This window comes from Cyprinodon variegatus, unplaced genomic scaffold (genome assembly GCF_000732505.1).
Source record: "Cyprinodon variegatus isolate N-32 unplaced genomic scaffold, C_variegatus-1.0 Scaffold277, whole genome shotgun sequence".
NCBI classification, from domain to species: Eukaryota; Metazoa; Chordata; class Actinopteri; order Cyprinodontiformes; family Cyprinodontidae; genus Cyprinodon; species Cyprinodon variegatus.
The window spans coordinates 668563-686242 of NW_015150730.1; the positions used below are offsets into that span (position 1 = coordinate 668563).

The following is a 17680-nucleotide window of genomic DNA, read 5'->3' on the forward strand; positions in this document are numbered from 1 at the left end:
ATGACAAAACCTTCAGCTTCAAATATCAGTGTTTGATTGATAAATTACACTCCAACCCCTTTGCATTAAAGTATTTAATAGGAAACCTGCGTAAATTTATCTGTACATAGCAATGTCTTCTGCAGCTATGGGTCCTTTCATTTACACACCCTCTTATTAGGTAAACATTAAGTTAATGTCAGCACATGATGAATTATTGTGGCAGCAGCTACACTTCTTTGGGAAACTTGTAATCAGTGGTGTTATTGTTTGTTAGTTAATGCTGAGGCAAAAAAAGCACAGCACATAAAACATGACATTATTGGTGGTTATGATCAGGTAGCAGTCTCACTGTTGTTCTGCAAGTCCCTAGCGACCCCTTGTGGCAGGTCATCTTTTTTTTTTTTGGCACAAGTGACACTGGTTTTGCTACCATCTAGTGGTTTTTGGGGTTTGATGTCTTTCTGTTTAAAAAGAATTATGAAGGGACCTAAAACCACAGAGGTGTCTTTTGAAATCAGAAGCTCCTGATATTATTTTACTTATTCTATTAATCGCTTTTGATTTTGTTAATGCTATTAGATGTAAACACCCTGTAGTTAAAACACCAATAACCCAGAGACAGATCTCCCCAAAGGTAAATAAATACTCACTGCTATGTATCCATGCTGCCTTTAAATACACATGCCTTGTAGTTTTCTTTAATACTACCATGGTTTGCCACTGAGGCTGATTGAAGCCCTCTCACCCTCTCTTATTTCCATTCCTCTGTTGGCATTCAGAAGATCCACCAATGATATTTGCTGCGGGAGAGCCACAACTATGTAACCAAGCCTTCTCTCCCTTCTCATGCTGACTTTGACACCCTTTGTGGCATTTTCAGGATAAAGCTCCTCCTAAATTTTCCCTCCCGGCAACAGCGCTCTAGTAATAGTGAGTCTAGTAAACTGTTACACAGTGGCTATACCTGAATTAGATGTCACTGAAAAAGAAAGACATTTTTTTCATGACATTCATTAGAAATAAAACATTGATATGATATTTAAGTAACCTCTGGTGATGTCGATAAAGAATGATAAAAATGTAGGAGCTTGCTTTTAAAGTCTTATGGCTATACACTACTTTCAGTCTAAAAAAAAAAACATAATTTCAGGTCTAACTGTTTTTTCAAGACCACAAAATGGGTCTTCCCATAATGTATCAAAAATAATCCTATATCTGAACAAGTGCATTTTAATGACTTAGAAAATCATCAAAAATGTACAGAAAATAAAACTTAGATTCATTTTAGAATAGCTGCATATCTGTGTTGAAGCTATGGTCTGACTCCAGCTGAGGGGCACACCTTGTAGTTCATCCTCAATTTTTTTATTAGGATTTTCTTCAAAACCCTTAAAGGCTACATTTGGTAATGCACTTTTTTAAAAATCGTACTAATTCCATTGACTTCTTTCCATAATGATGCTGTCTGAAGGATCAGCATTCTTACCTATAGGTGTTAAAATTCTAAGGTAATGTTTCACTGCTTTTTCTCTTGTCTGTGCATATCATAACCATTAATATTCAGGAATTTTATAGCATGTACAAATATCTTATAAGATCAATTTTGCAATCAGAGTTAACCAAAAGGGTTTAGCAGACAAATTAAAGAATATATAAGCTGTTATTATTTCAACAAACAATTATTACACTCAGATTTATGCCTTAACTTGTCTTTGTTTGCACAATTCTTATATAAAAAAAAAACATGTCTGTCAGGGTTTTTATTGAATAATAAAACAAAAAGCAAGCACAAAACATTGTTTTCAGAAGCAAAGAGAGAACCAGAGATCAAAGTGAAAAAAACTCTGGGGACTCTTGTCAAACTTCAGGCCAGAGAGGTTGGATTTCATATCTGCAGCACAAACATTTCAATCCCCCAAAGTTTCCTAGGGAAAGTGTATCTAGAGCCAGAGAGCAGTGAGAAGTGTGAGTGGAGACATAAGCAGAGGTGGCTGGACAGTAACCAGACCGCACATGTCGCCCCTGCGCTCCCCAGGACATTGTGTTCTCTGCCAGGGAGGTGCTGCTCCATTTTTAACAGCTGGCCTTGTGTCGTTGCCAAACAAATGCCCTGACGTGGGTCATGAAAATCTCAGTATTACAAATATGATTAAAAATAAAATATGTTGATGCTAAACTGAAACTGTAGCATATCCTCCATTACTGCCTCCCTTTACTGAGGGTTAAAGGGTATTTTTTGGAAGAAACATGCTTCGATAGGCTTAATTAATCTTGTATTAATATGTAATTCATTGTTAACAAAAAAGTAAGACAAAAAATAAACAGTAGGCATTCCTTCACCAAAATTGGAAAATAACTCTGCAGCATAGTACACAACCGTGGATTTCATTAACAGATGAAAATGCAAATTTCACTTTTTATTTCCTGGTAGGTATTTTAATTATCATTTTATGCATATAATTTTTTTGTGTATCACAAACAAAATAATTGACCAATTATTTGGTCAGATTCTATGTCTAGAGCAGTGTTTACATAGTTGAATGTAGCAATGTACTCTACAAAAGGAAAAAAAACTAACAGAGAAGAATATAAATAAATATTTACACAAAAAAATGCTTAATAGAAAAAAGAATAGGTATGAGACAACCAAAGTAAAATGTCACCAAAATGTAAATTTCAACCAAAAGTACTTTAAATGATTCAGCATCAAAGTCCCTGCAGCTTAAGACAATTAAAGATAACACATAAAGTTACATTAATTTCATAATCAATTAAATAGTAAAACAAAGAGCCATTTAAAAGAATATACATTCTCTTGAAATTGCAATGGAAAATAAACAAATACAAGTAATCTAGAATATGATAAACAGATTACACAAATGAAATGGAATGGAATTAAAAACAAAAGTTTAACAATTTCCCTGGCCACAATAGGAAAGAGATCCTCTGAAATGTTAAAGGATTGCCAATAATTTACTCCTTAGTTCTTAGGTTGCATTTTTAGTTGCCGTTTAAATACCATTTAGTCTATTCTTGTTTTTATAGTTTCATAACATGTTTTCATAGTTCTGTAACTAAACCAGAAGAAAAGAGAAATTTATGTATTCTGGAATTAATCATAAAAGTTTTAACTAAACATGATCATCTGATGATATAGAAACCAAAGTTTATTTACTTTTTTGATGGTAAGGCTTTGGCAGCAATAATGATGGTTTGGCTTCTCTTTCATTGTAGTGATTAAAGTATCATGTTTGCTTTCTACCATAAACTACAGAAATTAAAAGTTGTGTTTATATTGCCTTCAAATTTTGACTATATTAAGAGTCTCCTTTCTTTATCTGTATAATTCAATTACATTATATGAACTCATACTAGTAATGTGATGCATTGCTCACTGAAATACATCTTTTTAAAATACTGTTTTAATGCTTTAAAGCTTTCTCTCAGAAAGGGGGATGGAACAAAAAAACGTTTTTTCGGACCAAAAGTTTCTGTCTCTTACTAAAAAACAGGGGGAATTACCTATGCCTTCTGTCATCTGCTGGCATCTAAAGACAGGTGTGAGTGTGTCTCTCCCTGAGTGATTGATGAGTAGTTTCTGTTCCACTTGTCTCTTCTGCGTCACTGGAACATGTTCACTCTCATGTGGCCATGTTCCACGAGAGAGCAGTTTTGAATGTATAAAAACAAAAAAACCCACTGGTGTGTGATGATTTTCTAACTATCACAACATCCTAATTTGTTTCTTGAAGACACAAGAAACTATTATAGTGCCACCTTGTGGCAAATCTGAATCTGGATAGAGTCTCCTTCCTTTCCTCCTCGGCTTACCCCTCTTCATTTCTTGTAGTGCTCAAGAGCCAAGAATCGGGTGTGAGCAACTGGCATGAAAATGGTTTGGGTCATCTCATCCTAGTTTACAGTCTGTGCTTGTGTTGTCTATTTCATTCTGTTTCCCATGAGTTTTTGGGGACTTAATGAGAAAGGGGAGTTCTCAAGAAATAATTGCATATAACTGTTTATGCGGGTTAAATTAATGTGGTTTGAATAAATCATATGCATATTTTGAGCAATATGGAATATGAATCATGATTTTGTTATACAAGGTGAGTTTAAATTGATCTCTAACAGTTATCATCAGAGGATGTTTTTGTCCAAGAGTAAGTACAGCATAAATTATTTGTGTCACCCTACTCTTCTTTCAGCCTGACAGCTAAATGTCCTACAGTAGGTCAGGCTTCTTCTTCTTTCCCTTGACAGTCAGTAGATGTTACATGCAATCCAGAGATATAGAGGGAGCATGGATTGCAACATTACTCACGCTCTTATTTTGGAGAAAATCCCTGCGGCAAATATATCATAGCTTTTCAGATCTAATATTACTGGAAACTGATATGTTTGCAGAAAATCCATCTATCTGTAGTTCAATTAAAGTCGAGCTAATCTCTTTACATTTTCTTACTTGTTCGGCACAACAAGTAAAGTGTACGATGATCATTTTGACACCTACAAAGAGAGTGCGTCGAGGTGGGCTTAGCACTTAAAGCCTCTCAAATATCTCATAACTAAATGACTGCCAAGCCCCCTCCCTAAACACTTAAAGCCTGCTGACGTCGGCCAGCCATTTGCATTTAGGTCCCCCGGCTCACTCCTAATATCATATGAGGAGGAGAAGACCAGAGGGTTGACTTCATAATAGTTTAGATAGCTTGACATGTCTTATAGTTTTACAGATTAAAGGTATGTTTTGATGTGTTGATTTCTTCCTGGAATATTTTTGGGATTTCTTCTCTAGTTTTCTTTTCTTTTGTCGTAGAACTGGCAGCAATTTTGCTGAAAGCATTTTTGCCTGTTTCACGGACCTTACTTACTTACTGGTTGTACCAAATCGATGTGTTGAGGTGACTTTAGTATCACAGGAAGCTATGAGTTCCTTGGTCATAGAAGCAGTGGGAGAGTCCAGTAATGCAGGTTTTGACATCATCCAAAACCGCATTGAATCCCTGAGTGGCAAGATGGACAAACTAATCCACATACAAGAAAAGGTTCTCAGTCGACTGGACGGGATGTCTCAAGAGATTGATGATATTGAGCAGGATATGGAGCAAATCAAGGTTGATAAGGAGGAGATCCATCTGTCCCCGAAGGTGATGAACCAGACTCAGGTGATGGGGCGGGAAGTCCATGAGATCTGCCAAGAGATGAGTACTATCATGTCGGTAGTCAACCAGAGGTCCGAGCAGCAGGCTCAGAAGTTGGAGGGGATGGAGAAGCTGGTCCTTAGCATGCAGCAGGTGATCAGCTTCATTGGTGAGACAGTGAAGTGCTCAAAGGTGATGCAGATGATGTTCAAGGGCCCAGCAACTCGGAAGGTTTCCAGGCACAAAGACAGTAAAGGAAAGCAAGCAACTAAAAGGAAAGCATCCCCAGAGACAGTAACCAAGAAGCCTGACAAGGTGGGAATAACAAAAAAATTATTATTATTATTATTTGCTTTTTACGTAGGTCATTACTGTGCATCGTCAAATTCTTATTGATTTGATCAGAACTGAATTTGGGCTGTTATAGTTTAACCATTGGAGTAAGGCTATGATATTATATTATCTTGAGGGGTGCCATTTACTCATTTGTGATTTTTGTAATTTTTTTTAAGCATATTGCATACAGATCTTTGTAGGGTCTGTTTTCTCTTGGCAGAGCAAGTGAATCAATCTCACTAAAGCTGACCAGCTGTGTGGTTGCTCATTAATGGCTTGGCTTTTGTGATTATTTTGCTATATGTTAAATTAGTGTGAACAGCTCTATGCTTTTGCATGTAATAACATCTGAGATAAATTTGAAGCTTAAATAAATACATATCTTATTTAGCAAGAAAAAAACTGCTACTGTGAATTGAATATGATACATATATAAAGTCCACATTTAACTCACATTTATTGCGGCTGGCTCCTTTCCTGTTCTATGTGGCCCCGTTTGCATGAGGCACAGAGGGGTACAGCCTGGCAGCACAATTTAAGGCCCATAGAGTGAAATACGAGTGGCCTGGTTTGCAATTTTTTATTGGAACTGTGGTGTTTTTTTACCCCACTCTGCTTACCATATGTCAACAATTCATGATGAGTCGAATCCCACGGCTTCTCCCTTTTGGTTTCCCTTTCTGTCACTCACTCAAATTTCTTTGTACATGTTGTGCTTGCACTGCTAGTCTTAACACTCGATAGTGTCCTACCTAAAGCATCAAATAGCTACAACAGAGTATAAAGTAGTTATAAAAGTTCCTGGCAGTCCCTGTATGGGGGAATCTGTTGACTAGACATGTATAAGTCTTGCACACCAACCTTTATAAAACATGGAAAAAAGAATCTCATGGTATAAAAACAAAACAGTTAAAAGTCAGACATGTGGACGAAAGTGCTCTGGTCAAATGAAACCAGAATAAAAATTTTCAAACATGCAAACAACATGCATTGTGTGGCAAATAACCAATGCTGACCTGAACCTGAGCAACCCGTCATCGTAAAAACAGTGGTGTAAACATATTGCTTTGGGGACAAGTGAGCTGATCAGAGTTGACTGAAGGATGCTGAAAAGCTGCAAAAGACTTCAGGCTGTGGTGGAGGTTCATCTACCAACTGGAATAATACCCAAAACATACTGCCATAGCTGCAATATGCTGTATAGATCAAAGCATAATAATCATGTGTTAAAGGCTAGTCAAACTACAACAAAGATCAAAAAATCATTGGCAAAATTTAAAAATCTAAATTACAATCTGACTGAGACTGATACTCTTTATTTTACAAACCAGTCAGTGCAAACTTTGGTTTTTTGGGTCATGAAGCTGGTAAAGATTTTTTTTAGCAACATTTGTAAGTAAAACATAAAGGTCAGTGCCGTGCTTCTGAAGCATTTTGGAGTCAAGGTCCACAGATAAGACCCAAATTCTGGCATCAATAACAAATGATGTTTTGATATCTTATCACTAAAGGTCCTTAGGTTTCAGAAAATTAAAAGAAACAGAAACAAATATATAAATAAATAAATGATTAAATAAATTCCCATCCAGAGCTGACTCCAGTTTGCTATCTTTATTATCTATAATTAGGTGAACAGTGATGACTCTATTAAAAGGTCACTAGGTGCTGCCTGGCAGCACCAGAGTTACAAACATTTCCACACTGCTATCGCTGCCATAGCTTCAAAGGTTTTTTTCTTTCTGTTAACTAAGACAGACAAGCAAAGCAGGAAATGGATCACACAAGAGTAAAAATAATTTTTTTATTTATGTATTTTGCTTAACATTTGCATCTGCTAACTAATCGAAATACTGCTCATGTTTCAATGGATTTCCATTGTTGGCAGTGCGCAGATGGTCTTTCTGTCCTGTCCTACTTCCAGAGGTGTGAAATATTCTATATTTATTTCCTGAAACTTTGCTCCCGCACTCACTCCATTATTTTCCAGTCACGTTTCTTTACCCCACAACTGATTCTTGGAAATTGTAAATGCTAGAAACATGTTTCTAATATTTACCGCTCTCTTTTTATTTCAAACCATTGAAAAACAGGTGGGAAACCTCAAGTGAAAGATGTTTTTTTTCCATCCTAACCACAGTTTTTAGTATCATCAATTCAGCTGGGAGATTCGAAGAACAACCTGCAGTTGCTTATAATATTTTCCACAGGGGGTCAGCATCACATTCCACTGCTGAGTGTGACAAGTGATAAGCTATAAATTCACTGTCCTGCTGCTGCCTATCCATCAGCCATGAATAAGCAGAGGCTTGTCATTACATAAGCCAGTTTCTTAATGCTGACGTCCAAAAACTGTGGCTGCTATAGTCAGGATCTGTCCTCTATTTCCTTTATGTCATTCATTGAAAGTTTAATTTAGCATTTCTCTGAACAATAAACCTTCATTTGATCCTTCATTTGCTAAACTACAGGCTCAACTTTATATTTTGTTTTTATTATTTACTGATACAGTTACTGTTTTAGTTTTTGGATTCTACAGATATCTAAGATATTTTAGTATTAGTATTAAAATAGTTGTATTTTTAAAGCTTTTTGTCATGTTTTAGATCATCAATTCCATTAGAACACAGAATAGTCATGTCCCAAGTAAATACTAATTGGAGTTTTAAAATTATACCTTTTATTAATAGAAAAAAAGCTACAGTGATTAAATTGGGCCTATGTTAAAATTTGTGAGAATTTGCATATTTGAGTGTCTTTTACATTACTGTAGAGGAATTTTGGCCCACTCTTCCTTACAGAATTACATTTATTCAGGCACAATAGATAATCTTTCTCTAGCATTATGAGTCTGTAAAATGCATGTCACAGCATCTTATTTCTGATTCAAGTCTTAACTGACATAATGCCAATCATAAACCCTCATTTTGTTTATTATGTCATTAAGAAGTGGACTTTCTAATGTGCTTTGTATCATTGTCCTGCTGCATAACTGAAGAATTAAAGGTATAGTGGAGGATGTTCCAGGTGGATCATCAAAATAAGTGGTTCTCCTGATTGTCAGTCATTCTGGTTATATATATTTACGTAAGGTCGTCCTACGTGCTCGTCCACATTTTCACTTACCGGTGGTGAGTCTGACAGTGAAAAACATGCAAATCTTCTTTTGGAAAGTAAGCTTGTAGGAACGATGCAAACAGCAGCATTTAAACAGAACGTGCATGAGGAGAAATGGGCTTGTGCATGCTCTTGCAGGTTTTTTTTCCACTAGTGGCTCGTTTTGTTCAACATTAGGCCAACAGGAAAGGGGGTATGAGAGAGGAGGAGAGACATGTGGCAAAGGACCAAAGGTTGGATTCGAAACCTGGTCGGCTGCGTCAAGGACGAAGGCCGCATGGGTCGTGCGCGCTAACCATTGCGCCACCTGCATGCCCTTGCACATATGTAATAGGCGTTCCCTCTTGGGAGTGGCTACAGGGTTGTGCATGAGCATTTTGAAAAGTTTAAAAAATTTGCGAAAATCCTCTGCTATACCTTTAAGTTTAAAAATTAAAACCTAATGGCAAGGACATTTTCCTTTAAGAACTCTGGCACTAAGCAGAATTCAGCAGCCCCAAATCATTACAATATTCCTAACACCATGTCTGTTAATACTGGTCTATTTTTTGAAGTATTGTTAGTTTTAAGACAGATGTGACAAGGTACACATTTTCCAAAAAGTCATGCTTTTTCTCTTTAGCCATGGAATATTTTTTTCCAAATGTCTCAGTGATCATGTGACAAAGTCAGGGGAGGTTCTAGACGAGGGCCAACTAGTCCTGGTCCCTGTTACGACCCCTTTACTATAGACATGATACTTAATCATTTTCTTATGGTGATACTGTATGTGCTGGCACAAAAACTACAACTATTTGGTCCTTTGGATCCATTTCACTTTTTTACTTTATAATTTCACTTTTGAAATGATTTAAAAATGAAGGTATTGCAACTTTACTTATTGCAGCTTATTGAGTTTAGATCACATCATTCATCAGCTAAATAAAGGGTCTGAAACTTGCATTTCCCGGGCCATAAGTGGTTTTTGATTCAATTAATATGTAAAATAATAAACTGCATGTTTTTTTTTATTTTATTACATTAATTTTGTGCACCCATAAAGAAACACTAGCCCCATTCTTGCCCTCCTAGTAAATTTAGGCTAGCACTGCATGCGGAAAAGGCTTACTTTAACAAATAAAAGCGCTCCTTTGGGTACTCATCGATTTTGCCAACTCTTGTTCTTATTGTTTGGCCATTAAATAAAGCTAAGGCCTGCATTGCTTTAGAGGTTGTTCTCTTGTGATGCGCTGGTTAAGTCACCGATGTATTTTTTAAGTAATTCAGTGAGCCAATCACTCCTGTAAAAGGTGTTCGCCTCTTCTGTATTTTCTCTATTTATGGATTGAGGCTCCCACTTTAGTTTGCTTGAGTCTATATATATATATATATATATATATATATATATATATATATATATATATATATATATATATATATATATATATATGTATGTATAGCAATGTAGCTACTTTTATATGTGCTTTTCCTCTTTCTATTCATAAATAATAAATGCACCCCTCCTGTGTACACTGATATAACCCTACCAAGGACTTCCATCTTGTCTCTTTACTAGAAAACTACCTCTAACAAAGCCAATAAAGGGAAACAAAAGATAAATCCTGCATGTCAGCCCAGTTCTCTGCGGTACTATCACAGGATAAAGCCCCGCGGACCAAAGCATGTCCTTGCATCACGTAAATGTGGAAACCTTGTAGGTTTTTTTGTGCTTACAAATTTTTACATTGTGGCTACAAATAGACATGTGCCCTATTCTTGATGTTATGAAGATTGTAACCAAAATATCTGCATATTTTTGTTTGGACATTTAAAAAAAGAAATACAGCCAAAAATATTTTTGTAAGATTGAGAAAATAGTATTTGTTAGGGTAGAATTTGCTGAATTTTTAAAACACAAACACACCAAAAATGGAGTGAGAAACATCATAATGACAAACATTATTATTGATAATGTGCAGATATTGTCGGGGTTACAGAACTTACTATTTTATTTTTTGTTTTTGCAGGTAAAAGATCAAAAAGTCAAAGATGGGGCAGAGAAGCCATGTCTGAGCCAAAAGGGTCTGAAAGCTCAAAAGAAGATGAAGCCTCCAGATGCAGCAGGTGCTGAGATTTTTTATTATTGTAGTGGCTCTTCTTTGGTAGTTAGCATTTCTATAGACAACAATGATATTAATTTACTTGTGACTAAATATATATTTTTTAAACTAACAATCTGCTGAAATATAAACAATTTAATTAAGTTTATTTATATAGCGCTGATGCACAACATATGTCATCTCAAGGCACTTTATAGTAGTTGTATCAAATGCAGCACTGAGATCTAACAGGACAAGTACAAATACAAGTCCATTATCTCAGGCCATGAGAATATCGTTAGTGACTTTCACCAGAGCTGTTTCAGTTCTATGATGAGCTCTAAAGCCAGACTGAAACTCTTCAAAATGTTCATTATTTTGTAAGTGATCGCACACTTGTTTGGCAACTACTTTCTGAAAAAATTTAGATGAGAAACGAAGATTGGATATAAGTCTACGTATAATCGACCAAGTCATCTGGGTCAAGAGGTGGTTTCTTTCTTTTCAAAGTTAGAATAAGGAATTACCTTATCTGAGGGAGCAAACATGGAGAATACTGTGTTAATTTCTAACAGAGCTGCAAAAGTGAACTTCAAACGTGAACTCCAGAATAATTTTGTTTTTGTGCTAAGATTATAAAACTCAATTTTTATATTAACTATTCTCACTCACAAAGTGTGACTTTGATCGCACTGATAAATATAAATAATTAATTAATGGTTGTCCATAGCAGTATAGTAATATCTATATATTCAAAAAGTTATAGTTATAGTTGCTATAGTTCTATAGAGTAAGGTCATAGCATTACAGAAAAATAAATAAATCAGAAGCCCTCTACAAAAGTTTGATGTGTATAGCTCTGATTAAAATTATTGCTTACTTTTCTATGTATATAGGAGACGTTTAAATCATCTTGAGTCAACAAGAGAAATAATTTGAAGTCAGTATTTTTTATGTTTTTGTAGATAGTATTTCACCAAAGAAGCAGGCTTTGCTTCTTGAAGAAGTGCAGAAACTAAATAAAGAAAACACAGAAAAGTCTAGTTCCCTGTTCCCACCACTGGATCTGGAGGCTGGAGGAACTGTTAAAGATGAAAAACCAGAGCTTCCCTCTTGCAATCTGGTGGACTATGTGCATGAAGAAAACCAAGCTGCTGTGGCTGAGGAGCCTGAAGTTATACAGGCAACTGAGGAGCAAAAAGACGAGGAGCAGAAAGATGACAACGAGGTTGAGGATAAAGCTCAGGATAAAGCTGTATTAACAGAGATCGCTTTGGAGAAATCAGTCGAAAATAAAGCAGTAGAAGTAGAAGAACCTGCAGTTCCAGAGGAACCACTGAAAGAGGATATTACTGCTGCTGAGGCTGAAGTAGATTTACAAATCCTAGAGGAGCCAGCTTCCTATGAAAATAAAAAAGAAGACATTGCCACCAGGTAAGATTATCTATAACTTACTACTTCTTTAGTAGTTAGGAAGTTACACATTACACTATTACCAAAATGGGATATAGGATTTAATTAATTTCCTGCAAAAATTAGATTTTTTTTTTGTAAAAATCACATTGGATAAAACATAAATGCACACTTTGCTTCTCTAACAAAATATTTATCAAAAATGTATTTGATATAAATGCAAATATGAATTTATTTCAAAGAGAGATTTGTTTTGTTTGTTTTCAATATATTTAATTTGCAAATAACCTTGACCTTCCATCCATACTGATGTTGAATTTATTCCATAACTTCATTCAAGCGTATGCTGTAAAGGCCATACAAAGAAACAACTTCATATTGGGTCGTTTCATTTCTTTTTGCTTTTTGTTTTCAAAAACACTATCCAAATTGTAGTACATTAAGCTAAAGAACATTTAATTTTAAAACAAAACAAACCCTGTAATCTTTAATCCACAGTGATGACCACAAAGACATAACATCATGTGTAGAAACCGAGCAGGACCAGCTAACTGTGGCACAAGAGGAAAACAAAGATGAAAAAGAAGAGCAAAATAAAGAGGACGAGGAGGATGAACAGAGGTGTGAAGACTGGGCTATCTTCAAGGCAGATGGGGTTGCAATCCAGCTGAACCTTAAAGAAAAGCTGGAGAGGGAAAGAAAGGAGCATGTCGATGAAAATAAAATTGAAGATGATCAAGCTGAACGCTTCTTCATCGGTGAGTCACATTCTTCCAAGCTAAAGCAGAATATTCTCAGTGACAGCTCATGCTAATGTCAACTAATGCAATAAAAAAAAAAAAAAAAATGCTTTCTTGTCACTACATTTCACTTTTATTAGTGATCAGTTTATTGTAAAGTTATCATAGTGAGGATCGGATAATTAAAACAAGACATCCAAAGACTGATCTGACAGTTGACAGTATGTATAGACATATACAGTAGCTGCTGGGTTTCCCTTATGGCCAGAGTAAGACTACAAGAAAGGCTTTTTTAACATTTAAAATAGTATATCTAAAGACTTTTGGGGATATACTCAACTCTTCTCTATTAATGTTTTAATTTTGGCTTAATCTTTGTTAACTAAATAGATTCATGGTTAAAATATTTAAATCCTTTTAGAACAAAATAGGAATTATTTATTCTTCTCCTTACAGTTACTTTACATTATCATCTGGTATGGCAAACTACTGAACTTGCAAAGTAAATCTGAGCTCTGTAACCCACACCAAAGCAAGGAGGACCTTGCCATGCTGAAAGTCATCTTCCCCCTTTTTTTCAATAATGGAAATAGTAAATATGTCAAAAACAAAATGTTATAAAAATTGATTCACCTGTTTCAGAGTCAAAAAAATGACCAAGAATGTAGGGTTGGGTTATGATTAAAACAAGGTATCTCAGCACAAAAAAGACATGCCTTACATTAAGCTGAATAATGCAAAAAAAGAAAAAAGAAAATAGAAATGATGAGGAGCATTTATGATTTCTATTCTCTGACATAAATATAAACTGAAATTTACCATCAGAAGCTTTATGACAGAAGTAGATCACAATCTGATTCAGACACAATAGTACTTAAATTATTCAGTCATCAGGCTGAACATTTTTTGCACTTATTTGTCTGTCAGGATATGTTTCTATATTCAAGAAATTTTTTCATTTAATAATTCGCAAATTGGGAGTAAAATATTTCAAAATAAATAAAAAACACAGATTAAGGATAAATCACACCCAAACAAAATAAACAATTCAAATCAATTAATTTTATTTATATACTGCCAATTCACAACACATGTCATCTTAAGGCACTTTAGAGACAAATCAAACAAAGATACTTAAACATGCATCCCTATTAGTTCTAGAAACAAATATTACTGAAAGACGAGTTCAACAAGTGCCTGGAATTATCATGTTACTAAAACATATGTAGTCCATAAAGTAACAGATGATATAATGATATAAGAGCTTCTTATCTTGTATTTATCTTATTGTTATTTTTTTCCCCAAAATATCCAGGCAAGCTTTATCTGGATTCTACATTTGATGCCTAACTAAATAAAGATCAGAGAACAGCAGGGTCTTAAAATTCAGACTTGAACTTAAAGTGACTGTTTTCATGACCTCTGACCTTCATGGGCACCAGAAGGACCATATGAACTGACCCTTAACCCATTTCATTGCAGACAACAACTGCATCTGTAATGGATATTTGCAACAACACCTTGTACATGATATGTCAATTTAACTATGGTTGTATGTACGCTTTAAAAGGCCAACAGTAGCTGATTATTAGCAATACATGCATGTTAACATGTTATTTATAACATAAATATCCTTTTGCTTGCCCACTGATCCTCCTTAAGACACCACCCCACCCCCGACAGCTCCTTTCAATCATCGAATTGTGTCTGCTAAGCCGAACCAGATCAGAAACTTTTACACGATCAACTGGCAAGAAGTCCTGGGCGGGTGAGTGCACTCCTCCCTCCTCCTTCATTTTTATAAAAAAATTATAAAAAAATACTCCATACTGATTGGAATCCATAGAGAACAGATTCTTAGTTAACGTTAGCACCATCTGTGTGTAATTCTCCCCCGTTCTTTTCCTTTCCTCAATGGTTCATAACTCCAGAGTCACAGCAGTTATTTTTACATAAAGACTGGTTGGTATGTGAAACTGGATCCTCACTGCCAGTTGGTGGCTAATCACTAAGTGCTAATCCGAGTCTTCAAAGGAGAAATGCGGGCAGGCTCAGATTGAATAAAATAACAGATCAGCTACAGGACTTTCCAGAAGAAAAGATGAGCTTTTGATTTCTTATGGGAAAGATACACTACACTATTGCTCACATGATTAAATGATACCTTACTGCTCTGATGTATATTTTTTCAGTGAGAGTAAGTGACTGTCTGTGCAACAACTTATTGTTCTCTCTCCTGTTCTCCTGTTCTTCCATAGGGGGCGGTTCGGTCAGGTGCACAAATGTGTGGAGAACTCCTCAGGTCTCACTTTGGCAGCAAAGGTCATTAAGGCTCGAAGCCAGAAAGAAAAGGTACGACACCTGAGACACCTTGCAATGACGCTGAACCAGGCTATTTTTACTCTTACCATGAGAACTGAACCCCATGTAATATACAAAGACGGGGAGCCTGTTAGAGTTTTTTAGTGCTTACTAGAATGATGTTAGGCCACTCCTGGAACCAAGGCAAAGGGAATAGTTCTCACCTAGGTGAGAAATAGCTGACCTAAACCAGTGGATGCATAGTCTCCGACCGCAGAGTGCAGCTGACACCTCTCATTTTGTGTGTATGTGTATCTGTCTTTCTCCTGCATCTGCGTCTTCCTTTCTCCATCGATATCTCTCTGTGCCTTTGTTTTTGGTAGGAGGTGGTGAAGAATGAGATCCAGGTCATGAACAATCTTGACCATGCCAACCTGATTCAGCTTTACGCAGCTTATGAATCAAGAAATGACATCATCCTTGTACTTGAATAGTAAGACATTTTTTAATCCCATTACATTTGTTTAACATATACTGTATATATATATTGTTCTTGTTTTTTAACAGTAGGTTGAATAGATTTTTTTTAATGCTTGCAGTTTTTGTTCTAGGCTTATGTGTAATTAGATTTTGCATTTTTCTTTATCAATAGTGTTGGTGGTGGGGAATTGTTTGACAGGATTATTGATGAAAACTACACTTTAATGGAGCTGGATGCTGTGGTGTTCATCAGACAGATATGTGATGGCCTTCAGTATATGCACAAAATGTCAGTACTGCATCTAGACTTAAAGGTAACAAGGATAAACACACAATGAGTCCTAATACTGACCTGTTTGAATATTGATAGCAGAATATCTTAAAAATATTAAATTCTAGTTTTGAAGCGATCAAAGTTCGAGCATATAAAATTAAGTTAAAATATACTGTGCTCTACAGAAATAATCACTTGTGGCTATAAATGAGAATATGCATTGTCCATTAGCATGACACTAAAATGAGAGAAACTGGTTTCTTTCCAAGGTCCTGGAGTTTATATAATGCTGTTTACAATTTACATTTTAAAGACATAGGAACACTGAACCAAGGATGAAAAGCGAAACAGTATCAGTCATTCTGTCATTTTTAGAGGCTTTGTGAAAATAATCAATTTCAGTTTATAGTCAAAAATACAGTACAATGATTTAAAGTATAATAGATCATCATTAAATTTAAATTTTTTTCCCTGGCTTTATTTAACTTGTTTACCATGTAGAAACATTTATTTTGTCAAAATAAGTTTGTTGACAAGAGTCAGACTAGCTCATAACTCCACAACTCCTATTACTGACAAAGTTACTAAATTAGATTAGTATCAGAAACTTTATTTGTTTCAAATTAGTAATTTATTTCAGTCACAATACATCATGATCTATTACATGTATTTTTCAGCTATCAGTTAGGTAAAGCATGGCATTTATAATTAGAATAATACATCTATAAATCTTTTTTTATTATTATTACAACTATTGTTATATAATGGTATTATTAATATTATTGGGTTAATGAGAATAATTAAATGTCCCTTTTTAATGTTTTTGATCTTTCCAGCCAGAAAACATTTTGTGTGTGAGCAGAGTGACCAATAAGGTTAAGATAATTGATTTTGGCCTCGCAAGAATGTAAGTTTTGCTTTTTTCTTTCTTATCTGTGTATTGTTTCACTGTGATTTTTGAAAATGGAAAATGTCCCGTGCTTGAACAACAACCCTGTCCTGTTTTAGATATAAACCACGGGAGAAATTAAAGGTGAATTTTGGAACGCCAGAGTTTCTAGCCCCTGAAGTAATCAACTATGACTTTGTGTCGTTCAACACTGACATGTGGAGCCTTGGTGTCATCACCTACATGCTGTAAGTAAAGCCACAAAATAATGCAAAATTTTGCTCTGATCACCCCTAAAATTATTTCTCTTTTAATGCTAGCCTGAGCGGTCTCTGTCCATTCCTTGGCGACGATAACAATCAGACTCTAAACAACATTTTGGCTTGTCAGTGGAACTTTGAGGAGCAGGAGTTTTCAGACACATCAGCAGAAGCCAAAGACTTTATTACTAGACTTCTTGTTACCAATAAAACGTAAGAACCTTCAGACTCTCTATTATCTTAGCTTTTTCTAAATCTAAAGAGGGTTTAAAATGTGCTTTTTTTTGTTTTATGTTCTCATCAGTTGGAGGATGGGAGCCTCTGAGGCATTAAGGCATCCTTGGCTGTCCGACCCTGTTCTTCACCATCGTCTTTATACAAAGGTAGGGCAATATGACTAAAAAAAACTGGAGGTTTCTTTAAGTAACTTTAAGTCTAATGATGTAGCTTTAAATATACATTCATAATTGACTGTCAAAATGTGTTTATTTTTATTATTGTAAAAATGCAGCAGTAATACACAATTTAAGGGCAAAAAGATACAGATATATCTTTATATTGATGCCACAATCATATAATTTTTTACATTTTTTGACAGAAAACTATGTGCAGATCACGGCGATCTTCATGCGCCCCACTGATTGACATTTAAGGTAAAATAGGGGATGATCC

At 35.4% G+C, this 17680-nt stretch overlaps 1 protein-coding gene across 3 annotated transcripts in view; it reads left to right on the top strand.

The window, feature by feature from the left end:
• Positions 1-17680, top strand: part of LOC107090039 (myosin light chain kinase 3-like) — a 21749-nt gene that overhangs the window by 3085 nt on the left and 984 nt on the right. The window contains exons 1-14 of one of the 3 annotated variants that reach the window (XM_015383192.1): positions 4651-5438; positions 10129-10266; positions 10580-10676; positions 11617-12085; positions 12563-12822; positions 14467-14572; positions 15063-15156; positions 15489-15598; positions 15758-15899; positions 16696-16766; positions 16868-16996; positions 17069-17221; positions 17313-17391; positions 17607-17661. In XM_015383192.1, coding sequence (XP_015238678.1) covers positions 4908-5438; positions 10129-10266; positions 10580-10676; positions 11617-12085; positions 12563-12822; positions 14467-14572; positions 15063-15156; positions 15489-15598; positions 15758-15899; positions 16696-16766; positions 16868-16996; positions 17069-17221; positions 17313-17391; positions 17607-17660 — 2433 coding nt within the window. In that variant the 5' untranslated portion in view covers positions 4651-4907 and the 3' untranslated portion in view covers position 17661. Of the gene's footprint in view, positions 1-4650; positions 5439-10128; positions 10267-10579; positions 10677-11616; positions 12086-12562; positions 12823-14466; positions 14573-15062; positions 15157-15488; positions 15599-15757; positions 15900-16695; positions 16767-16867; positions 16997-17068; positions 17222-17312; positions 17392-17606; positions 17662-17680 lie in introns of those variants that run through there. The other 2 variants (XM_015383194.1, XM_015383193.1) reach the window with 2 other exon arrangements.